This window comes from Scyliorhinus torazame, chromosome 4 (genome assembly GCF_047496885.1).
Source record: "Scyliorhinus torazame isolate Kashiwa2021f chromosome 4, sScyTor2.1, whole genome shotgun sequence".
Lineage (NCBI taxonomy): Eukaryota > Metazoa > Chordata > Chondrichthyes > Carcharhiniformes > Scyliorhinidae > Scyliorhinus > Scyliorhinus torazame.
In genome coordinates, this window is record NC_092710.1 from 114312983 (window position 1) to 114338477 (window position 25495).

A 25495-nucleotide genomic window follows, 5' to 3' on the forward strand; every position below is an offset into this window, starting at 1 on the left:
CCCCCCTCCAAGAGCCCACCCGACAGACACAACCAAAACAGTGCCCAACCTACCCTAACCACCCACACCGAACCAAAACTGAACAAGAACAAAGAACCCCCCCTCAAAATGTAACACACCAACATCAATCCCCGACCACCCATCCCGACCCTCAGTTTGTGTCCAGCTTCTCGGCCTGAACAAAGGCCCACACCTCCTCCGGGGACTCAAAATAATGGTCCTTGTAGGTGACCCACAGACGAGCCGGCTGCAGCATGCCAAACTTCACCCCCCTCCTGTGCAGCACCGCCTTCGCCCGGTTGTACCCGGCCCTCTTCTTCGCCACCTCAGCGCACCAGTCCTGATATACTCGAACCTCTGCATTCTCCCACCTGCTGCTCCTCTCTTTCTTGGCCCACCTGAGTACGCACTCCCGATCAGCGAACCGATGAAACCGCACCAGCACCGCCCACGGCGGCTCATAGCCTTGGGCCTCCTCGCCAGCACTCTATGGGCCCCTTCCAGCTCCAGGGGCCCCTGGAAGGACCCCGCTCCCATCAGCGAGTTTAACATGGTGACCACATAGGCCCCCACGTCCGACCCTTCCAGCCCCTCTGGGAGGCCCAGGATCCGCAGATTCTTCCGCCTCGACCGATTCTCCATCTCCTTGAACCGTTCTTGCCATTTCTTGTGGAGCGCCTCGTGCGCCTCCACCTTTACCGCTAGGCCCAAGATCCCGTCCTCGTTATCTGAGATCTTTTGTCGGACCTCACAGACTGCCACACCCTGGGCCATCTGGGTCACCAGCAGCTTATCAATAGAAGCCTTCATCGATTCCAGCAGGTCCGCTTTGAGCTCCCTGAAGCAGCGCTGGATAATCTCCTGTTGCTCCTGCGCCCACTGCATCCACACTGTCTGGTCCCCGCCCGCCGCCATCTTGCTCTTCTTCCCTCGCACTTTCTTTGGCTTCACCACCACTTTTTTAGTCGCCCCGCTCCTGGTCCAAGCCATACACTGTCGGGGAAATGTTTCAGTCTTCTTCCCACACCGGGAAATGTCGAAAAGATGCCGTTGGGGGCCCTGAAAAGAGCCCGTAAGTCCGTTCCAAGCGGGAGCTGCCAAACGTGCGACTTGGCTCTGCATAGCCGCAACTGGAAGATCATTTGTTTATGTTAACATGCAGGCTAATGTTTGGGGGTTTGGTGGGAGGATGGGATCGTTGTTATTGATATGGGGATTGACATTGCATTCGTTACTGATTGTTGTTTATTGTTGGGTGTAAATTTGGGAGAAAATGTGAAAAAGGAGGAGAATAAAAATATTTATAATTTTTAAAAATTGGTTAAGATGAAAATGCTTTGAACTACATGTGATTTGTATTGCATGTTTGGGTACTGGAGCACAAAAATTGCTTGTTCGCTCTCTCATTAGCATTCCATTGGACCATTTCGCATAAAGCACCTTGGATTGTCACTGGGGTTAAACAATGCCAATTATGTAATTTTTACTGGTACTCAGCTCTGACAAAGACGCCCAGGCGCCATTAACACGTGACTCACCTACATGACTTGTAACACCTCATCCTGAAAGATGATAGAAGGAACAAGAAAGCACAGCTCTTCACACAAAGACACTTGCCAAAGACTAATGCTACACTTCACCTTATTTGCATTTTCATGCAATTAATAAGGCTTAAGTTATCAAATTGTACTGTACATAAACATAGGGATGAAAAGTCTTAATTTTTACGTATTGGGTTAGAAGTCGTCAGGTGCACATACTTGGGCTAAATGTCGCAAAGCTACTTGCAAAAAGGAGATTAAAAAATAAACATCATTGAAGGATGTGATTTGTGATGAGGATGCAAACAAGGGGATTTAGGTAGGCTAAGTAAGTGGCAAGAACACAGCAGATGGAATATAATGTGAAGTTCTCCACTTGGTCGGAAAAACTGAAATGCAGGGTATTTTTTAAAACGGAAAGAGATTGGGAAATGTTGATGTCCAAAGGAACCTGAGTGTCCTTGTTCGTGAGTCATTGAAAGCTTGCATGCAGGTACAGCAAGCAATCTTGAAGGTAAATGGTATGTTGGTCTTTTTTTGCAAGGGGAATGAGTACAAAATATCTTGCGGCAATTATATAGAACCTTGGTGAGACCACATTTAGAGTGTTGCATACAGCTTTGGTTTCCTAACCTAAGGAAGGATATACTTGTCATTGAGGGAGTGCAATGAAGGTTCACTGGACTGATTCCTGGGATAGCAGGATCATTCTCTGAAGAGAGATCAAGGAGACTGGGCCTATTGTCTCTGGCGATTAGAAGAATGAGAGACAATCTGATTCAAACATACAAAATTATTACAGGGATCAAAGAGATAGATGATAGATGCAGGAAGGATGTTTCCTCTGGCTTGTGGGGCAGATCTAGAACGGGGGGGCAGGGAGACTCAGAATAAGGGGTAGGCCATTTAGGATTGAGATGAGGAGGAATTTCTTCACTCAGAGGATGGTGAAGCTTTGGAATTCTCTATCCCGTGGGCTGTGAAAGCTCAGTCACAGAGCATGTTCAAGATAGAAATTGATAGATCTCATGATAGTAGAGACATCATGGAATATGGGAATAGCATGGGAAATGGTGTTGAGGTAGAAGGTCAGCTTTGATTTAATTAAATGGCAAAGCATTTGTTGGGATCAAGAGTTAGGAAAGGCACTCGCTAGGAATTTAATATTTGCATAGGACATTGCTAGTTGACAGGTAAATATGGCAGGTTGAGGGGCAGCTGTGGGAAACCAGCATCGGCTTACTTAATTAGAAAAGTAACTGTCACAGGCCTGAGGATTGCTGTAAGAATCCAGAATTAGGGATAAGTGAATCCAGTATGGACTCAATTGCCATGGCTAAGGGGCCTGAAGAAACAGTGAGTAGAATCAGTAGAATCAGGTAGTTAAAGTGTAGCTCGGAAGAATCAGTAGTCTTAGTCATTTTGGGAAAGCTGCAGTCTATCTAACAGAGCGAGGGAGTGCGAGGCAGAGCGAGGAATAGTGAGCGAGAGCAAGGAGACCGAGAGCTTAAGGAACCTAAAAGAGAAAACCTTAGAGATCCCAAGAACCACGGGGAAAACAGACATACAAATTGAACTTGTATCTCGTCCCATGCTTTGACTAATAAGTATCAACCCTTATTGTCCAAAAAAAACTTTTGCCAGTTTGTATTCCAAATTAGTGATTGTCCTTTAAGCCAATATGTTCATTCCCGACAAGAATTTTCTCACTCTGGGGTTTAGTATAGGAGTCCAAATCCCTGCACTAACAAGCAATTTTGTAAAATATATTAAACAATTGTGCACTAATTCTTGTTTACACGTGCAAGTACAATAATTTAATTTGTGTGAAATGATCAAGCTGTGTGAGAGTTTTCATCATCCCCATCATTGGGGCAGCACGGTAGCCTTGTGGATAGCACAATTGCTTCACAGCACTAGGGTCCCAGGTTCGATTCCAGCTTGGGTCACTGTCTGTGGGGAGTCTGCACATCCTCCCCGTATGTGCGTGGGTTTCCTCCGGGTGCTCCGGTTTCCTCCCACAGTCCAAAGATGTGCGGGTTAGGTGGATTGGCCATGATAAATTGCCCTTAGTCTCCAAAATTGCCCTTAGTGTTGGGTGGGGTTACTGGGTTATGGGGATAGGGTGGAGGTGTTGACCTTGGTTAGGGTGCTCTTTCCAAGAGCCGGTGCAGACCCGATGGGCCGAATGGCCTCCTTCTGCACTGTAAATTCTATGATAATCCAAGGTAAAGAGAAGCAACCAAAACATTTTTCAATGTGTGAAGCATGATCAGGATTTTTGTTAGGCCTGACCTAAGCTAGTCCTAACTGAGCAGAGAATAAAACTTAAGAGCTTAGTCACGTGAAAAGTTTCTTTTTTTAAAATATATTTTATTCTCCTTTTTCACATTTTTCACACAGGGGCTGATTTAGCACAGGGCTAAATCGCGGGCCAAGGCAGGCCAGCAGCACGGTTCAATTCCCATAACAGCCTCCCTGAACAGGTGCCGGAATATGGCGGCTAGGGGTTTTTCATAGTAACTTCATTTGAAGCTGACTTGTGACAATAAGCCATTTCATTTTTTTTTCATTTTCATTTACTCCCAAATTTACACCCACCAACAACAATAATCAGTAACAAATATGTCAATCCCCATATCAATAACAACGATCCCATCCTCCCACCAAACCCCAAACATTAGCCGCATGTTCACATAAACAAATGACAAAAAGGAATCCGAAATCACCCATCACACACACACACCGCCCCCTCCCCCCCCCCCCTCCCCGCAACCCACCCACCCACCCCAACGAATGTTCGATGTTATCCAGTTCTTGAAAGTGCATGATGAATAATGCCCATGAATTGTAAAACCCCTCCATCCTTCCCCTCAGCTCAAACTTAACCTTCTCAAGAGTCAAGAATTCCAACAGGTCCCCCCGCCACGCCAGGGCACAGGGTGGAGGTTGCTCTCCATCCCATCAGGATCCACCTTTGGGCGATCAAGGAGGCAAAGGCTACAACATCTGCCTCCGCACATGTTTCCAACCCTGGCTGGTCCGACACCCCGAATATGGCCACCCGGGGGCCCGGGTCCAGTTTCACGTGCACCACTTCAGAAATTACCCTAAATACCTCCTTCCAGTAATCCTCTAGCTTTGGACAGGACCAAAACATATGAACGTGATTAGCGCGCCCCCCCCCCCCCCCCCGCCCCCCCCCCCCCCCCCCCCCCCCCCACCTCTGACACTACCCCCTTCTCCAGTCCCTCTGTCGTCAGCACCTCCTCCAGCAATGTGGAGGCCGGCTCCACCGGGAAGCTCTGTATCTCCTTTCTGGCAAAATCTCGAACCAGCATGTATCTAAACATTTCCCCCTGCTCCAGCCCATACTTCGCTTCCAGCTCCTTCAGCCATGCAAAGCGACCCCTAAGAAACAAATCTTTTAGTGTCTTAATCCCCTTCTCCTCCCATCTCCGAAAATTTCCAGCCCACCTCCCTGGCTAAAGACTTTTTTTTTCTCTTCTTTTTTAAAAAATAAATTTAGAGTACCCAATTAATTTTTTTCAATTAAGCGGCAATTTAGCGTGTTCAATCCACCTCCATCCTGGCCTGGGTCACTACCGTTGGAGTTTGCACATTCTCCCCGTGTCTGCGTGGCTCTCACCTCCACAACTCAAAAAGATATGCCGGTAGGTGGATTGGCCACGCTAAATTGCCCCTTATTTGGAAAAAAATAATTGGATTCTCTAAATTTATTTTTAAAAATAATGTGGCAATTCATTTATTTTTAATCTCTATTACAACAATGTGAACTTTTATCTCAATGGCTAGGGAAAGAGAGTGTAGAGGGAATGCACGAAAGGCCAGAGCAGTGATTGGCAGCCTAGGCTAGTGAATGGGCTGCATGAGTGGCCCTCCTTCATCGCAATAGGCCACAAGACTGAAAGCAGGCATATGCACTAACCATAGTGCCATGAATAAGATCAAATATATTTAATACACACCAAATATGTCATAATGAGTTACAGAAAATGCTTAACCATGCATATATTAATAGAACTGCCATTAACTTCAAATGGTAAGAACAAAATAAATATTTATGCTTTGAATGGACGCAGATGGAGCACACAGCTCTAACAGTCAATGCCCTCACTTCACATGCCCTTGTTTTACACGTGTATCACTTTAGTCATACTGGTAAGAAAAAGTCTATGCGGCCGGGAACCAACGGAATCTGGCAACCCTGGATATTGGCAACGGTCAACAAAATATCTCAGGGGTCGCTCTCAGACTGCTGATGGGCTGCAGGTTAACCAACACTGGGCTAGAGTCACAGAAACAGAGTTCATGAGGGCTATTTAACAGTTACAGGTTACAGAGATCAGGAAGGGGAAGATCATGAAGTGATTTAAACATGATGGAAATTTAAAATTTGAGACATTTGGATATCGAGCCAATGGAAATCAAGCACAGCGGTCAGTAGAATTTGGGACTGGATACCCAATATGGGTAGCACAATTTGCAATTATTTTGAGGTTATGCAGCGGTGGAGGTCGCGATAGAGACATTTTTCGAGGTGTATTCGGACCAGCTTTTTTTTTTAAACTGACAAATGATTTACAAAGCTCTAATAAAATACTAACCAGAAGCTGATGACTTCTGTTGCATCCAGATTTCCTTTGTGGTAGTAGAAAAGAGTGAGGAACCTCTCCAGGCAGTCCACTCTGACCTAAAAAAAAATCATAACTGTTAATCATAACTGTCAAGAAGAAGCACTTCAGAATAAGAACTTAAAAATAGGGACAGGAGTAGGCAATATGGCACCTCGAGTATACTCCACCATTCAAGAATATCACAGTTGAGCCTTTACATCAATTCCACATTCCCACCCTATCCCCATAGCCTTGCTTTCCTTCGTGCCCCAAAATCTAATGGTTTCAGTCTCAGGCTCAAGTGATCATCTGCAGCTTTCTGGAGTACACAATTCCAAAGATTCACAACCCTTTGAAGTGATGTAATTTCTCCTCATCATAAATCTTAAATGGCCAATAAAATTAAAGCTTTATTTTTCTTGATTCCAAAAACGACAGAAAGTGTAATTTGAAAGCTGCAAACCAAAGAGGTTAAGTGTTAAAAACATAAATGGCTTGATTTTCCTACTTTATAAATGCGAATTGAAATTCACGAATGCTTAGAAAAGCATGAAATGTATATGGCTGGTAGAATAATGGGATGATCTCTAATGTTTTTAGAAACATTCAAACAATTTATTCTGATCTCTTTCCATTTCATAAATTGCAAATGAACACCAATTCTTTGGTTCATGGTACAGACCAAATTATAAATTTAAAACACAGTAATTTTAAAGCCGAACACATTTTCTCCTTAATATTTTTCATGTTTAAAATTAGATGGTGGAAAGCTGATTTGAGTGCTTCGTGAAAAAAATGGATTTCACCCAATGCTGAGCATTTGGCCAAAGAAAACCCATTAGATTAGATTGTGACAGTGTAACTTCATCGCCATAAGCGTACAAAGCATTTTAATAAAACATCTGAAATAATAATCAGAAAAATTAGTTTCACCCCCCCCCCCCATAAAAGTGCCTGCAGTTGTCTTTTAAATGAATGTAAAACATTTGTTTTGTAGCAGACAGTATTTTGTAGAATATACAAAATTAGTTGCTTCATTGAGATTGAAAACAAGCAAAATGTAATAGCTAATGAAACAATATACTTTCACACAAAATTCCACATTTAACCAATTTCTCAACTAATTACTGCCAACTTGAAAACAATCAGCAGCATTAAAGTAATTCTCATGGTTTCATCAATATAAAAAGCATGCCCCCACTTCTATGGAGTTTATAGTAAAAACTGAGTAGCATTATTTCTTTTTGTCTCAATCCAAATGTGGAAGTAACCTTGGTCTAGGAAGTTTTCCATTGAGATTCTACTGTTAAGGTAAGATCTGCAGATAATGTACGTCCATAGTCAAAGGAAACAGAATGTAGAAGTTGAAGAAAACTCAACTGCACAAAAGCACTTCTGGCAAAAAAAACACAAAACAATCAGAAAAGGGTAATCCAGATGAGGATAAAGACATAAGAAGCTTGGAGGGTGAAATCTGACTGCAATTCTCAAGTAAGATCAGCGCTGCTCCTTGAATTATAGCATTAGATATAGGGAAAATCATTTCTGCATGACTAACCCAGGTATGAACTTTTCTTTTTAATTTTTCCAAATAAGGGGCAATTTAACGTGGCCATCCACCTATCTTGCACATCTTTGGGGGGTGATACCCACGCAGACACAGGGAGAATGTGCAAACTCCACACGGACAGTGACCCGGGGCCAGGTGCTAACCAGTGTACCACTGTGCTGCCCCGCCCTGATATTGTTTGACTCTTAATGTCTATTGTTAACAAAGTCGCTGTGAAGTGTGCAACAAATAAAGACTCACCATAGACTCAGCTGATCACTTATGAAGCCCTCTCCAAGAAACAGTGAAACATCACTGAAGGAGACACAGTGAAAACAAACCGTCTGCCATCCCCCTTTGTTTCTACAACTATCAAACTTGCAATGGTACCACTTGACAGAAGTCAGCTTGAAAAGAAGGGAAGGAGAAAGCTCAATGAAAAAAAATGGAGAAGTTAGAGTAAATCAGATGAAGTGCAAATATTTGATAAACGTAGAATATCACCGAGATATGAAGTGAAAAGGTAGATCGAATAAGATGGAGTTTAAAGCAATAAATTGACTTTGTGGGGATAGAATATGAACATTTGAAATTGAACATATGAAATTCCCAGTGAGCTGGTTCATCAACCTCATGACGACCAGAACATTATGGCTAAACAATTTCCTACTCTACCCACATTAATCTAAAGATGAATGGGCAACATTGATGCTCTGACTAAATCTATAATTTTGCTTTAAAACCACTGTTCTCTCAGTTATTATCTGTCATGTTATTGAATGCATTTACAGTCACAACATGCTTGAATTACAATTTTTAAAAAAACAATAAAATGTGATTTTGTTCCTAAAAATTCCTCTTGTTAAGTTAAAGAAAATATTTCAGTAATGCCCAAATATTCCTGGTAAAGAATTCTGTAGCGTAACTGGGCACGCTGCTGCATTGGAACAAATCATTAACTGCAGGCGATCAGTAGATCACGGCAGGTTGTTTTTTAGAAATATTTTTATTCAAGGCATTTTTCACATCTGCAAAAGTCAAACCTTGGCAACACGTAAGAAAACTAACAACCCACCTTCCCTTTTTCCCCCACCCAGCCTCCAACCCTTAACCCCTCCCCCCACCGCTCAATACACTTTTAAAAAGTCAACAAACAGCTTCCACCTCAGGGTGAACCCTTCCTCCACTCCACGTATGGCAAAGTTACCTTTTTCCAGCTGCAAGAATTCTGCCAGGTCACTCACCCATACCCTCGCCTTTGGCAGTTCCGAGTCCCGCCAACTCAACAAAATCCGTCTCCGGGCTATCAGGAAGGCAAAGCCCAAGACATCGGCCCCACTCCCCATCTGAACTTCCGGATCCTCCAACACTCCGAATAGCACCACCTCCGGACCTGGAACCACCCCTACCTCCAGAATTTCGATCATTCCACCGAAAGCCCCTTCCAGAATCCCCTCAACTTCAGACATTCCCAAAACATATGGCTCGCCACCCCCCACCCCCAAAAGAACTGGCTCATCCTTGGGACTCTCATGTGGGCTCTGTGCACCATCTTAAAGTGAGGTTTAACCTCACACACAACGAGGAAGCATTCACCCTCCGCAGGGTTTCCCTCCACACCCCAGCCCACAACTCTTCCTCCCACTTCCGTCTGACCTCCTCCACTGGAGCGCCCTCCCACTCCATTAGCTCTCCATATATGTCTGCCACTCTCCCCTCGCCAATCTCATCCTCAGACAACAACTTGTCATGCAGCCCCATGGAACGGCAGGAGAGGCTGAGGTTGTTGAGGGCATCCTGAGGGTGGACCGTAGATACTTCGTGGCACCAGAGTAGGCATTGCTAAAGGGGAGATGGAGTTTGGACTGGTGTCCACGGGAAAGGCGGTAGGGCAGCTGCAGAGGGCCAGCTTGCTAGCTGGTTGGCTAGTTAATGGGAATGAAGTGGGGGGTGGACTGGAGGAGGGAGATGGGGGGGGGGGGGGGTTGGTTTTTTTGTTTTGTTATGGGGGAGGGAGATGGGGAGGGATGCTGATGTGGGGAATACTGTCCACCGCCCGGGGCTTCCATCTACCCCTTCCCCAAATCTGCCCTTCACCCCCACAACCCGAAACACAAACATAAAAGAAAGCACATCCAACCTCTCCACTCTCATTCTCATTACATTCACCAATCCACCCCTCCTGTGAACCCACAGTCAACACCCCCAAAGTTCAATGTCCTCACACCCCTCCCAGTCCATGGTCTCTTGTAAGCTCACTCGCCTCCTCCGACGTATCAAAATAAAACTCCTGATTCTGGTGCGTTCCCCGGTTGTAGCCATGCTGCCTGGCCAACTCTACACCCAGGTCCTGGTATATTCTCAGCTCATTCCCTTCCCAAGGTACACTTTTTCATCTGCCTCGCCCACTTCATGATTTTCTCCTTATCGAGAAAATGAAGCAGCCTCACCACCACAGTCCTTTGCAGCTCCCCCGCCTTCGGCTGCCTCCTCAGCGCCCTCCTTGTGCGTCCGATCCACCTCAAGTGGGCGGTCAAAGACCCCCCTCCCCCAACAGCTTCTCCAGCATATTTGCCATGTATTTAGCGGCCTGCACTCCTTCAATCCCCTCAGGCATCCCCACAATCTGAGATTCTGCCTCCTGGAGTGATTCTCAAGGTCCTCCATCTTCTCCCTCAACCTTTTTTGGCTGTCCGCCACCAGCATCATCTCTGCTTCCAGTGAGGCCAGCTGGTCTTTGTGCTCCCTCATCGATTCCACCACTTTTTCGAGTGCCGGGCCCTGCGCCTCCAGCCTCTGCTCCACTCTCTCTACAGCCGCCTTTAGTGGCTCCACCACCTTAGTCAGGTCCTCCTAGGCCTCTTCCTCTGCTGGTGGAACTTGTTGTTCAAAAAGTTCACAAGCTGCTCTGTAGACCACTGGGCGGGCAACAATGCTCCAGCATCTCCCGCCATCTTTTTCTGTGTTGCACCTCATCTATTCCCATGGTCAAGCTGCTGCCTCTTATTTGTTACACTCCTCGCCTGGTATGCCAGAAACCGGCCCCACCAGAGGAATACTGCAATCCTTCAGTGCTTATGCACCATACGCCAGCAAACACCCCTCAAATCGGGTGGGGAAGAACCAGAAAATTCCACCTCGCGCGGGAGCCACCAAATGTGCAACCACTCACTCCATGGCCGCCACCAGAAGTCCAGATCATGGCAAGTTAACAAAGCATAATCACACTGCATCAGCTTGGTGCAGGTTGCTCGGTAACATGGTTGTAGATTCAAGGCCAACACTGAAAGTTCAAGTTTATAAGTTGAGCCAGCCTTGTTTCAAGTATCCTGCTTCAGATAAGTCATTAAGTCCCATCTGCCTGTCAAATTGGTTGGGGTGGGTGTTAAAGATACTGATGAAGTTACCCTCAAGTTAAATCACCATTAGTCAGCTCTGAAAGGGAAAAGCAGCCTATGGGTCCTCTGGGACTGTGGCGACATTTACATTTTTTTTAACAATACTGTGTACCTAATTGAACACAGAGTTTTTCAGGTGTTCTGTCTAACATTCCTCCCTCAATCAATACCAAAAACAGATTAAGTGATAATTAGTCTCATTATTTGTGGGATGTTTTGGTGGTCCTTTAACAGCCACAGCAGTTCAAAACGATGTACTGCATACAAAGCAGTTGCTTTTGCAAGTCACAGTAAAGCAGTGTTTTCAAACTTTTGTGCCCGGGACTCATCTTCACCAAACGGCCATTTATCAGGACCCAAGCGCCGACCTTCGCGACCGACGCCAGCCAGCCGACCTTCGCGACCGACACCGGCCGGCCGACGTTCGCGACCCACGTCTGCCGACGTTGGCGACCCACGTCTGCCGACGTTGGCGACCCACGTCTGCCGACGTTCGCGACCCACGTCTGCCGACGTTCGCGACCCACGTCTGCCGACCTTCGCGACCCACGTCTGCCGACCTTCGCGACCCACGTCTGCCGACCTTCGCGACCCACGTCTGCCGACCTTCGCGACCCACGTCTGCCGACCTTTGCGACCCACGTCTGCTGACCTTCGCGACCCACGTCTGCCGACCTTCGCGACCCACGCCACCCGGAATTAATGTAGTAATTCTTCACTAAACTCCATCTTTAACAAGTAACCCTTTCCTTAGGAAATTGCAGAATCACAGAATTGTTATGGAGCAGAAGGCCATTTGTCCCATCGCGTTTGCACCTTCTCTCGCAACGAGCACCGTAACTCAGTGCCATTTCCCACCTCTTCCTCGACCTTCGCGACCCACGTCTGCCGACTTTCGCGACCTACGTCTGCCGGCCTTCGCGACCCACGCCACCCAGACTTCGCGACCCACACCACCCAGACTTCATGGCCCACGCAACCTGGACTCACGTCACAACGGTGCAAATGAAATATATATCCTCACATTACTTTTGAGATTGTTTGTCTAAACTCAATGAAATACACAACCAGAAAAACTTTTTCTGAAACTCCAGATTTTTTAATTCACTTGCGATAATATTTGGAAACATATTTAGAAAATTGAACTGATAGATGTGAACTCTGTAAGGGTTACAGGATACTTTTATTCTAAATCTATCTGTGCTCCAATCACCCAGCGGATGTAGAGATGACTCTGGGACAAATGTAGGCTCATTTACCAAAGGGGACACCCCGGCTGCAGGGGTTAGGCCAGCAATAAGGTTGTAATTTAAATCTACCATCAATTTTGTGTTTATAATATTTGAATTTTCCCGTTAAATTTCTGTGTATTGTATGTGTTTCTTCTATCCAGAAGTGACGGAATGCTGCTCAAAATTTAGCTGCGGTTTAAATTATAACATCTCTATAACTACTACTTTTACAGGTCATTGCGGTGTTCTCCAGTAGGTCATTCTATTGTAGTTGTTGGTCAACTTGTACTAATTTTGTAGTTGGAATATATGCTTCATTACTTGACACTAAACTACAGTACTTTAAATGATCTAGTCAAACCAGCTAGGATAAGAAACATAATTCAGATAAACTACAAGCTTATTGTCACATATGTCATGCTTAGATCTTCTATCTGCCATTATAAATTCTACCTCTAATTGAATACAGCACCTCGTGCCATCCTAACCCATTTTTAGCTTTTCACAAAATAATCAAACAATTTTGGAACTGAGGATCTTCATCAACTGGCATTTAGCATTGGGATTTCACAATTTCTTTACTCACTGCAGCTAATATCCTTTATAGCCGCTCCCCAATTATAACTAATTTCTGTCATGAGGGAAGCAACTATTAATTTATGCTCCATGACTTGATATTTAGAAAACCTGCCATGCCCCACCCAAATAAAAGCTGAACTTCAGATGCTATATCGGGATGAAGCCTACTTTAAGAAGTTTAATGTTATGCAAAAAAATCATAAAGTGCAATTAAAGTAAGACAGTAACTCTGAAGTAAAAGTTCTGTTTTACAGTAGCGAATACATAGTTTCTGATGGCAGCATATTTATATCTAACCAGAGAACAGGAAATAATATATTTATACCACTTACTTCTTGAAGCTCAATTATGTATGACATAGAGAACTTTTTTTAATTAAAGGGCAATGTGGCATGGCCAATCCACCTACCCTGCACATCTTTGGGTTGTGGGGGTGAGACCTACAAAGACACAGGGAGAATTTGCAAACTCCACATGGACAGTGACCCAGGGCTTGGATCGAACCCGTGGCCTCGGTGCTGTGGTGACATAGAAAACGTAACCCTGGTTGCACAGTGGCAAGCACTGCGGCCAAATGGCGTCGAGGACCCAGGTTCGATCCCAGCCACAGGTCACTGTCGGTGTGCAGTTTGTACATTTTCCCCGTGTCTGCGTGAGTTTTACCCCCACAACCCAAAGATGTGCAGAGTAGGTGGATTGGGCATGCTAAACTGTCCCTTAATTGGAAAGAAAATTAATTAGGTACTTTAAATTTATTTTTTAAAAAGAAAACTTAACTTAACCCTCTCTTTGAAAGTTTCCTGCACTAATCATTTCCAAGAAACCCAAATACAGGGTATCTCCATTTCCTCCCTAATTCTCAAAGTTTCTGGCTTAAATCTGCAGCTGATCTCCTTTCAAGCTTCCATTCAAGATGCTCTGAGCCAACTGCATAAAGGTACAAAAACTGGGTCAAACAGTACAGAAATTACTGGAAACGTTCACTGCTTTATTTCAACCCCATACATCAAGTTCCTGATCTTGAGACATTGGAAAAGCAATTTATAAGTTTGACTCGCAGTCCAGGAGAGAAAGGTGTAAACATGTATGCAGATGTAATGTACATTGTTCTCGTGTACCAACTTGTAGCCAACCTTCCTTATACAAAATTGTGTGCAAAGGAAGGAAATGAGGACGACATTTAATAAGTTGTTCATTAAGAAATGATTTCAAGATGTTGTAGAAATTGGACCTTCAAATCTACTGTAGAACCTGGATTCATTTAACTAGTTCCCCACACAATAGATTATTCTCCTCGGCTGAAGCTGCACAAGAAAGCACATACAGGAACTCAAAGGGATGCCCACAGAGGGAGGGAAAGAAAATGTGAAGAAGAACATAGAATTTACAGTGCAGGAGGAGGACGTTCAGCCCATCGAGTCTGCACCGGCCCTTGGAAAGAGCACCCCACTTAAGCCTCACACCTCACCCTATCCCCGTAATCCAACTGAATTTAGCTTGGCCAATCCACCTAAACTGCACATCTTTGGACTGTGGGAGGAAACTGGAGTACCCAGAGGAAACCCACGCAGAATGTGGGGAGAATGTAAAGACTCAGCACAGACAGTGACCCAAGCCGGGAATCGGACCCTGGCGCTGCAAAGCAACTGTGCTAACCAATGTGCTGCCCAAAACTGACTTCTGTAAACCTGCAGTCTAATCATATTGGCAGATGTTTGTCCACAAGCTTGGAGCCAGTTCATAATGCATGTCAGAAAGAAAAGCTTTTAGTTAACAATGGTAAGCATGCCTACTCTCTTTCTATTGTGTGTAACATGATGCAAGGACTGACATTTGTCACCAACTCCTCACAAACTGATCCCAGGGGGTCAAGCTAACACAAAAATCTCCAAAGAAAATTGGGATGGACTAACAATACTGACTAGCTGTTATGTGACATGCAGTTGCACTACAGCTAGCAAACTTGAGGACTGGAATCAGCTGGACTGTGCTGACAGTTATCTGCAGCAGTAATAGAATCATGGAAGCTGCATCACAGGTGAGTATGGGATGCGATCAGCTATTGCAGTCATGGAGGTACCAACAAGATTTGAAATGAGATGATCTGTATAGTGCTTAGATGGAGAATAGGAGATGGTTAAATAGCTGAAGAAGTGATAGGTGCATGAGACAAAGGGAGGCATACGTTTAAAAAAAAATGAGACACATTTACACAACAGAGACTGAAAGCAGCTAAATAGAGAAAGGTGAATTGAATGAGAAACAGAACAAAATGGTATGGCTTTAGTGGTCTAGAGGCTGGTGAAAGAAAATAGGTCAACATCAACAGTACCAAATACTACACCAATATGGTGTTTCATCACTTGGGAATGCACCCATATCACCGAACCACACCCTTTTGCCCCAGCCTCAAAGACCAACACACACATACACCCTAGATTACCAGCATCTACTACCTCAAAGAAAATCGGAGCTACACATAAGGTCTTAAATTGGTGATGTCATTGTTAAGCCCAGAGGGTTGGAAAGTGTCCAGTAGAAAGATAAGCTGGTACACTCCTTGAACTTGTGTGATCTTCACTGAAACAGACAAAAAGGACAAACTGAAAGAGGTTAGAGTGGAAGCAAGGCTGAAGTGGCAAGCAACAGAGAGATTAATGACAGAAGGAAACGTTTGGTAAAGTGATCATTTAATCTGTATTTGATCTCCTCGAAAAGGTGGCCGCACACTTTGAGAACCCAATACACAATATCTAACGAGATTGTGAAAACAGCAGAATGCAAGTCAGTCAAAGCCATAACAAAATTGCACCATATTCTAGTTAGACTTTACTTGGAGTGCTGTATTAGATTCTGGTCACCAAGAAACAATGGCTCCCTGCCGCTGGAATTCTGAGGAAAGATAGGAGACACTTAGAAATTACCTATCTAGGCTGAAGAACCTGAGAAATGATTTTCAGGGTATGCATAAGGTTGTTAATTCTCAGGAAGGGAGCACGGTAGCACAGTGGTTAGCACAGTTGCTTCACAGCTCCAGAGTCCCAGGTTCGATTCCCGGCTTGGGTCACTGTCTGTGCGAAGTTTGCACTTTCCCCAGTGTCTGCGTGGGTTTCCTCCGGGTGCTCCAGTTTCCTCCCACAGTCCAAAGATGTGCAGGTTAGGTGGATTGGCCATGCTAAATTACCCTTAGTGTCCAAGAAAGTTGGGTGGGGTTACTGGGTTGCAGTGTTAGGGTGGAGTTGTGGGCTTGGGTAGGGTGCTCTTTCCAAGGGCCGATGCAGACTCGATGGGCTGAATGGCCTCCTTCTGCGCTGTAAATTCTCTGGTCTATGATTTTGAGTGTCATAAGCAAGGTCATGATTTGTTGCTCGTCCCAGTAGCCCTTGGAAGGTGGTCATGAGCTGCCTTCTTGAACCACTGCAGTCCAGGATGAAGGCATTTCACGGATTGCTTATTCTAGTTATTCTTTGTAGATGTTTAAAACCATATTCAGCCAGAAGTGCTGAGTGGATGATCCATCTCGCTCTCCTCCTGAGGTCCCCACCATTATTGATGCCAGTCTTCAGTCAATTTTATTCACATTACAGGTTATCAAGGAATATTGAATGCACTGGATAGAACAATGGCCCCTGACAACATCCTGGCCATCTAATACTAAAGACCTCTGCTCCAGAACTAGCCGTGCCCTTAGTCAAGCTGCTCCAGGACAGGCGTCTACTTGATAATGTGGAAAGTTGCCAAGTTATGTCCTGTCCATAAAAGGTAGGACAAATCCAATCAGGCCAATTACCATCTCAGCAGACGTGAATAATAAATTAATAGACGGATTGCAGCAAAGGAGGAAACTATTTGGCTATCAAGTCCACGCCAACGCTCTGGAAGAACTCACCTGCTTCCTTTTCCCTGCAGCCCTGCAAATTATGTGTCCAATTATATAATTACCTTTTGAAAGCAACAATTGAAACTGCCATCAGTGCTCTCTCAGGCAGTAACTACTCACTACAAAATGTTTTTCCTCATGTCACCTCAGATTCGTTTGCCAATCACTTTAAATTAGTGTTGACTGGTTCTCGATCCTTTCGCAAATGCGAACAGATTCTCCCTATCTATCCTGTCCAGACCGCTCATCATTTTGAACACCCCGATCAAATCTCCTCCCAATTTTCTCTTCCCTATAGAACGGCCTCAGCTTCTTCAATCTATCCATGTATTTGAAGCTTCTCATCCCTGTAACCATTTTCTTGAACTGTTTCTGTACCCTCTTCAATGTCTTCACATTCTTCCTAATGTATGATGCCTAGAATCAAACACAATACTGCAATTTCCAGCTTTTGTACTAAACCTCTATTTAAAACACCCAGAATCCCTTATTTCATTTTATCCACTTTCTCAATGGTTAGGGCACATGCGCACCCATTTAAAATTACAGCATTTAAGATAGGCATTCCTCACTTGTCCTACCAAAATTCATCACCTCACACTTCTCTGAATTCAATTTCATCTGCCAGGTATATGTCAATTCTGTCAGGTGTATGTCAATTCCACCAGCCTATGTTCTCCTGATGTCTATCATTTTGACTCATTACTCACAATACTTTCAAGTCTTGCAATATCTGCAAATTTTGAAATTGTGCCCTGTACATCCCAGTCTGGATCATTAATCAAGAAAAGCAGTGTTCCTAATACTGGCACCTGGGAATTTAACTATCTACCTTCCTTCAGTCTGGCAAATAATTATTCACCACCACACTTTCCCGTCACACAGCCAATATCACAATCCATGCTGCCAATGTCCTTTTCATATATTTCAGTCTCTCGCATTACGGCCGAGGTCGACGGATTTGGTGTACTTGGTGACCACCTTTGTGCCCTCAGAGATGGCGTGCTTGGCCAGCTCCCCTGGCAGCATGAGGCTGATGTCGTTCTGGATCTCCCGGGCCGAGATGGTGCGCCACTTGTTGTAGTGGGCGACGCCTCGGAGGCGCTGCGTTTGAAGGTGTCGACCATAAAGGAGTTCATGACACTCATGGTCTTGGAAGAGATCTGGGTGAAAGGGTGGGCCTGGGTCAGCACTTGGTACACATAGGTGAAGTAGCTCTGCTTGCGGGCTTTCCTCCGGCTCTTGGGTGGCTTCTTGATGACTTTGCTCAGGGACTGCTAGGACGCCTTGCGGGACACCCCTCCCTTTGCCAGCTCCAGAATTCCCACCCCACTGGACCGCTTCCCCTATTCCATGGGCTTCCGTTTTACCATCTGTCATGTAGCACTTTTGGAAGTCCATATGCAGCACACAACATCAACTGCATTACCCTCATAAAAAAACTCAACCACAGTCAACATAATTTGTCCTCAACAAATCTATGCTGCCTTTCCTTAATTAATCCTCATTTCTCCACGTGACTGTTAATTATATCAAGGCTCATCATTTCTAAAAGCTTTCCCAGTACCAGCTTAAAATGATTGGCCTACAAATGCTAGCTTTTTCCTGGGACACATTTTTGGAACAGGGTGTAAACTTTAGCAATTCTCCAATCCTCTGGAGTCACACTACATCCAAGGAGGTTTGGAAGATTATGTCTCCCCTCACATCAGCAAAGCAATGGAAGGTGTTGTTGAGCTCTCAAGCGACACTTACTCAGCTCACTGATTCACAGATTGGATTCCACCAGGGCCCCTCAGCTCCTGACCTCATTACAGCATTGGTCCAAACCGTGCCAAAATAGCTGAATTCCAGAAGCGAGGTGAGATGATGGCCTTGACATCAGGCAGCATTTGACCAAATGTGGCACCAAGGAGTCCCAGCAAAAGTTTTTTTTTAATTAAATATTTTATTGAAAATTTTTGGTCAACCAACACAGTACATTGTGCATCCTTTACACAATATTATAACAACACAAATAACAATGACCTATTTTATAAACAAAAAATGAATAAATAATAAATAACAAAAATAAAAACTAGCCCTAATTGGCAACTGCCTTGTCACAAGTAACACTCTCCAAAAATATAATTTAACAGTCCAATATATAATTATCTGTAGCAACGACCTATACATAACTATACAGTATATATTAACAACCCTGAGAGTCCTTCTGGTTCCTCCTCCCCCCCCCGCCCCCCCTCCCCCCCGATCCTGGGCTGCTGCTGCTGCCTTCTTTTTCCCATTCCGTCTATCTTTCTGCGAGGTATTCGACGAACGGTTGCCACCGCCTGGTGAACCCTTGAGCCGACCCCCTTAGGACGAACTTAATCCGCTCTAGCTTTATAAACCCCGCCATGTCATTTATCCAGGTCTCCACCCCCGGGGGCTTGGCTTCTTTCCACATTAGCAATATCCTGCGCCGGGCTACTAGGGACGCAAAGGCCAAAACATCGGCCTCTCTCGCCTCCTGCACTCCCGGCTCTTGTGCAACCCCAAATATAGCCAACCCCCAGCTTGGTTCGACCCGGACTCCTACTACTTTTGAAAGCACCTTTGTCACCCCCATCCAAAACCCCTGTAGTGCCGGGCATGACCAAAACATATGGGTATGATTCGCTGGGCTTCTCGAGCACCTCGCACACCTATCCTCCACCCCAAAAAATTTACTGAGCCGTGCTCCAGTCATATGTGCCCTGTGTAATACCTTAAACTGAATCAGGCTTAGCCTGGCACACGAGGACGACGAGTTTACCCTGCTTAGGGCATCTGCCCACAGCCCCTCCTCGATCTCCTCCCCCAGCTCTTCTTCCCATTTCCCTTTTAGTTCATCTACCATAGTCTCCCCTTCGTCCCTCATTTCCCTATATATATCTGACACCTTACCATCCCCCACCCATGTCTTTGAGATCACTCTGTCCTGCACCTTTTGTGTCGGGAGCTGCGGGAATTCCCTCACCTGTTGCCTCGCAAAAGCCCTCAGTTGCATATACCTGAATGCATTCCCTTGGGGCAACCCATATTTCTCGGTCAGCGCTCCCAGACTCGCGAACTTCCCATCCACAAACAGATCTTTCAGTTGCGTTATTCCTGCTCTTTGCCACATTCCATATCCCCCATCCATTCCCCCCGGGGCAAACCTATGGTTGTTTCTTATCGGGGACCCCCCCAAGGCTCCAGTCTTTCCCCTATGCCGTCTCCACTGTCCCCAAATCTTCAGTGTAGCCACCACCACCGGGCTTGTGTTCCTCGGTGAGAACGGCAATGGGGCTGTCACCATAGCCTGTAGGCTAGTCCCCCTACAGGACGCCCTCTCTAATCTCTTCCACGCCGCTCCCTCCTCCTCTCCCATCCACTTACTCACCATTGAAATATTAGCGGCCCAATAATACTCACTTAGGCTCGGTAGTGCCAGCCCCCCCCCTATCCCTGCTACGCTGTAAGAATCCCTTCCTCACTCTCGGGGTCTTCCCGGCCCACACAAAACCCATGATGCTCTTTTCAATCCTTTTAAAAAAAGCCTTCGTAATCACCACCGGGAGGCACTGAAACACAAAGAGGAATCTCAGGAGGACCACCATCTTAACCGCCTGCACCCTCCCTGCCATTGACAGGGATACCATATCCCATCTCTTGAAATCCTCCTCCATCTGTTCCACCAACCGCGTTAAATTTAACCTATGCAATGTGCCCCAATTCTTAGCTATCTGGATCCCCAGGTAACGAAAGTCCCTTGTTACCTTCCTCAACGGTAGGTCCTCTATTTCTCTACTCTGCTCCCCTGGATGCACCACAAACAACTCACTTTTCCCCATGTTCAATTTATACCCTGAAAAATCCCCAAACTCCCCAAGTATCCGCATTATTTCTGGCATCCCCCTCCGCCGGGTCCGCCACGTATAGTAGCAAATCGTCCGCATACAAAGATACCCGGTGCTCTTCTCCTCCCCTAAGTACTCCCTCCACTTCTTGGAACCCCTCAACGCTATCGCCAGGGGCTCAATCGCCAGTGCAAACAATAATGGGGACAGAGGGCATCCCTGCCTTGTCCCTCTATGGAGCCGAAAATATGCAGATCCCCCGTCCATTTCGTGACCACGCTCGCCACTGGGGCCCTATACAACAGCTGCACCCATCTAACATACCCCTCTCCAAAACCAAATCTCCTCAACACCTTCCACAAATAATCCCACTCCACTCTATCAAATGCTTTCTCGGCATCCATCGCCACTACTATCTCCGTTTCTCCCTCTGGTGGGGCCATCATCATTACCCCTAACAACCTCCGTATATTCGTGTTCAGCTGTCTCCCCCTTCACAAACCCAGTTTGGTCCTCGTGGACCACCCCCGGGACACATTCCTCTATTCTCATTGCCATTACCTTGGCCAGGACCTTGGCATCTACATTTAGGAGGGAAATAGGTCTATAGGACCCGCATTGTAGCGGGTCCTTTTCCTTCTTTAAGAGAAGCGATATCGTTGCTTCAGACATAGTCGGGGGCAGTTGTCCCCTTTCCTTTGCCTCATTAAAGGTCCTCGTCAGTACCGGGGCGAGCAAGTCCACATATTTTCTATAGAATTCGACTGGGAATCCATCCGGTCCCGGGGCCTTTCCCGCCTGCATGCTCCTAATTCCTTTCACCACTTCTTCTACCTCGATCTGTGCTCCCAGTCCCACCCTTTCCTGCTCTTCCACCTTGGGAAATTCCAGCCGATCCAAGAAGCCCATCATTCTCTCACTCCCATCCGGGGGTTGAGCTTCATATAATTTTTTTATAAAATGTCTTGAACACTCCATTCACTCTCTCCGCTCCCCGCTCCATCTCTCCTTCCTCATCCCTCACTCCCCCTATTTCCCTCGCTGCTCCCCTTTTCCTCAATTGGTGTGCCAGCAACCTGCTCGCCTTCTCCCCATATTCGTACTGTACACCCTGTGCCTTCCTCCATTGTGCCTCTGCAGTGCCTGTAGTCAGCAAGTCAAATTCTACATGTAGCCTTTGCCTTTCCCTGTACAGTCCCTCCTCCGGTGCTTCCGCATATTGTCTGTCCACCCTCAAAAGTTCTTGCAGCAACCGCTCCCGTTCCTTACTCTCCTGCTTCCCTTTATGTGCCCTTATTGATATCAGCTCCCCTCTAACCACCGCCTTCAACGCCTCCCAGACCACTCCCACCTGGACCTCCCCATTATCATTGAGTTCCAAGTACTTTTCAATGCACCCCCCTCACCCTTAGACACACCCCCCTCATCTGCCATTAGTCCCCATGTCCATTCTCCAGGGTGGGCGCCCTCCTGTTTCCTCCCCTATCTCCAAGTCCACCCAGTGTGGAGCGTGATCCGAAATGGCTATAGCCGTATACTCCGTTCCCCTCACCTTCGGGATCAATGCCCTACCCAGCACAAAAAAGTCTATTCGCGAGTAGACTTTATGGACATAGGAGAAAAACGAGAACTCCTTACTCCTAGGTCTGCTAAATCTCCACGGGTCTACACCTCCCATCTGCTCCATAAAATCTTTAAGTACCTTGGCTGCTGCCGGCCTCCTTCCAGTCCTGGACTTCGACCTATCCAGCCCTGGTTCCAACACCGTATTAAAATCTCCCCCCATTATCAGCTTTCCCATCTCTAGGTTCGGAATGCGTCCTAGCATCCGCCTCATAAAATTGGCATCATCCCAGTTCGGGGCATATACGTTTACCAAAACCACCGTCTCCCCCCTGTAGTTTGCCACTCACCATCACGTATCTGCCCCCGTTATCCGCCACTATAGTCTTTGCCTCGAACATTACCCGCTTCCCCACTAATATAGCCACCCCCCCTGTTTTTCGCATCTAGCCCCGAATGGAACACCTGCCCCACCCATCCTTTGCGTAGCCTAACCTGGTCTATCAGTTTCAGGTGCGTTTCCTGTAACATAACCACATCTGCCTTAAGTTTCTTAAGGTGTGCGAGTACCCGTGCCCTCTTTATCGGCCCGTTCAGCCCTCTCACGTTCCACGTGATCAGCCGAGTTGGGGGGCTTCCTACCCCCCCCCCCCCCCCCCCCCCCCCCCCCCCCCCCCCCCCCCCCCCCCCCCCCCCCCCCCCTTGTTGTTTAGGCCATCACCTTTTTCCAGCTCCTCACCCGGTTCCCACGCAGCTGTATCTCCCCCAGGCGGTGCCCCCCCGCCCATCCTCTCCCATACCAGCTCCCCCCTCTCCCCAGCAGCAGCAACCCAGTAATTCCCCCCTCCCACCCCCCCGCTAGATCCCCCGCTAGCGTAATTACTCCCCCCATGTTGCTCCCAGAATTCAGCAAACTCTGGCTGACCTCGGCTTCCCCCCGTGACCTCGGCTCGCACCGTGCGACGCCCCCCTCCTTCCTGCTTCTCTATTCCCCGCCATGATTATCATAGCGCGGGAACCAAGCCCGCGCTTCTCCCTTGGCCCCGCCCCCAATGGCCAACGCCCCATCTCCTCCACCTCCCCTCCTCCCCCCATCACCACCTGTGGGAGAGAGAAAAGTTACCGCATCGCAGGATTAGTACATAAAACCCCCTCTTTGCCCCCACATTCGCCCCCACCACTTTGTTCGAACGTTCTTTTTAATAACCCGCTCATTCCAGTTTTTCTTCCACAATAAAAGTCCACGCTTCATCCGCCGTCTCAAAGTAGTGGTGCCTCTCTCGATATGTGACCCACAGTCTTGCCGGTTGCAGCATTCCAAATTTTATCTTCTTTTTATGAAGCACCGCCTTGGCCCGATTAAAGCTCGCCCTCCTGCTCGCCCTCCTTCTCGCCACCTCCGCACTCCAGTCTTGATAAACGCGGATCACCGCGTTCTCCCCATTTACTACTCCGAGTTTTCTTCGCCCATCTAAGGACCATTTCTCTATCCTTAAAACGGAGGAATCTCACCACTATGGCTCTGGGAATTTCTCCTGCTCTCGGTCCTCGGCGCCATCACTCGGTATGCTCCCTCCACCTCCAACGGACCTGCCGGGGCCTCCGCTCCCATTAAACGAGTGCAGCATCGTGCTCACATATGCCCCGACGTCCGCTCCCTCCACACCTTCAGGAAGACCAAGAATCCTCAGGTTGTTCCTCCTTGCGTTGTTTTCCAGTGCCTCCAACCTTTCCACACATCGTTTCTGATGTGCCTCCTGCGTCTCCGTCTTCACCACCAGGCCCCTGTATATCGTCCTCATTCTCGGCTGCCTTTGCATTCACGACCCGAAGCTCCCGCGCCTGGGTCTTTTGTTCCTCCTTTAGCCCTTCGATCGCCTGTAGTATCGGGGCCAACAGCTCTTTCTTCATTTTCCTTTTTGATCTCTTCCACACAGCATTTCAAGAACTCTTGTTGTTCAGGGCCCCATGTTAAACTGCCACCTTCCGACGCCATCTTGGTTTTTGCTTGCCTTCCTTGCCGCTGTTCTAAAGGATCCACTGCAATCTGGCCACTTCCCTCTCCTTTTTCCATCCGTATCCAGGGGGGATTCCCTTCTGGTTTACCGCACAGTGTTTTTAGCCGTCAAAATTGCCGTTGGGGCTCCTATCAAGAGCCCAAAAGTCCGTTTCACAGGGAGCTGCCGAAATGTGCGACTCAGCTGGTCATCGCCGCACCCGGAAGTCCAGTCCCAGCAAAAGTTAATGGGAATTCTGCAGAGTGCAACTCTCACCTCCTGCTCTCCAAAACCTGTCCAACATCTATAAGGCACCAGCCAGGAATGTAATGGAATGCTTCCGCACCTTGATGAGTAAAGCTCCAACAACATTCAACAACCTTGACACCATCCAAGACAAAGCAAAATGCTTGATCAGTAATCCATCTACCACATACATGCTAAACTACCCAATATTGCATATGTTAAATCTCACTCAAGATCATAGGGAACAAATGATAGCTCTGACTTAAAAACAGCAAAATATAAAATACATAAAACATATTCAGAATTTATTTTGTAGTCTGGATGGGATTAAGGCAAAGTTGGAGGAAGAGTTGGGGGAGGGCATGGAGGAGGAGTTGTGGTGCGAGGTGCTTCAGAGGACGAATGCCTCAACTTTGTGTGCGAGGTTGAGCCTGATACAGTTGAAGGTGGTGTACAGGGCGCATCTCACAAGGCCAAGGATGAACCGACTTTTTGAGGGGGTAGAGGACGTTTGTGAACGCTTGTGTGGGGGGGGGGGGGGGGGGGGGCCGCAATTCACGTTCATTATGTTTTGGTCCTGCCCAAAACTAGAGGAGTAATCGAGGGAGGTCTTGAGATGATCTCAAGGGTGGTGCATGTGAGACTCGAATCAGGTCCCCCTAGAAGCCATATTCGGGGTGTCAGATCGGCCGGGGTTGGAAGCGGGTGTGGAGGCAGATGTCTTAGCCTTCGCCTCGCTGGTTGCCTGAAGCGAATTCTGTTGGTCAGCTTCTCCACCCTGTGCCTCGGCGTGGTGGGGGGGGGAACTGCTGGAGTTCCGAACACTCAAGAAAGTAAAGTCGAGTTGAGGGGGGAGGATGGGCCTTGTTCATCATGCATTTTCATGAATTGGATGACATCGAACATTTAGGGGGGAGGGGGGTTGGAATACAAAAATATATATTTTTTTAAAATTTTTATTCTCCTCCTTTTTCACATTTTCTCCCAAATTTACTCCCACCAACAACAAACAA

The 25495-nt window shown here is 46.7% G+C and overlaps 1 protein-coding gene across 3 annotated transcripts in view; it reads right to left on the minus strand.

Moving 5' to 3' along the window:
- The window catches only part of lyst (lysosomal trafficking regulator), a 482598-nt gene that overhangs the window by 403781 nt on the left and 53322 nt on the right, over nt 1-25495 (minus strand). For all 3 annotated transcript variants that reach the window (XM_072498518.1, XM_072498516.1, XM_072498517.1), the window contains one exon: nt 6170-6255. In XM_072498518.1, the coding sequence (XP_072354619.1) occupies nt 6170-6255 (86 nt within the window). The remainder of the gene's footprint in view (nt 1-6169; nt 6256-25495) is intronic.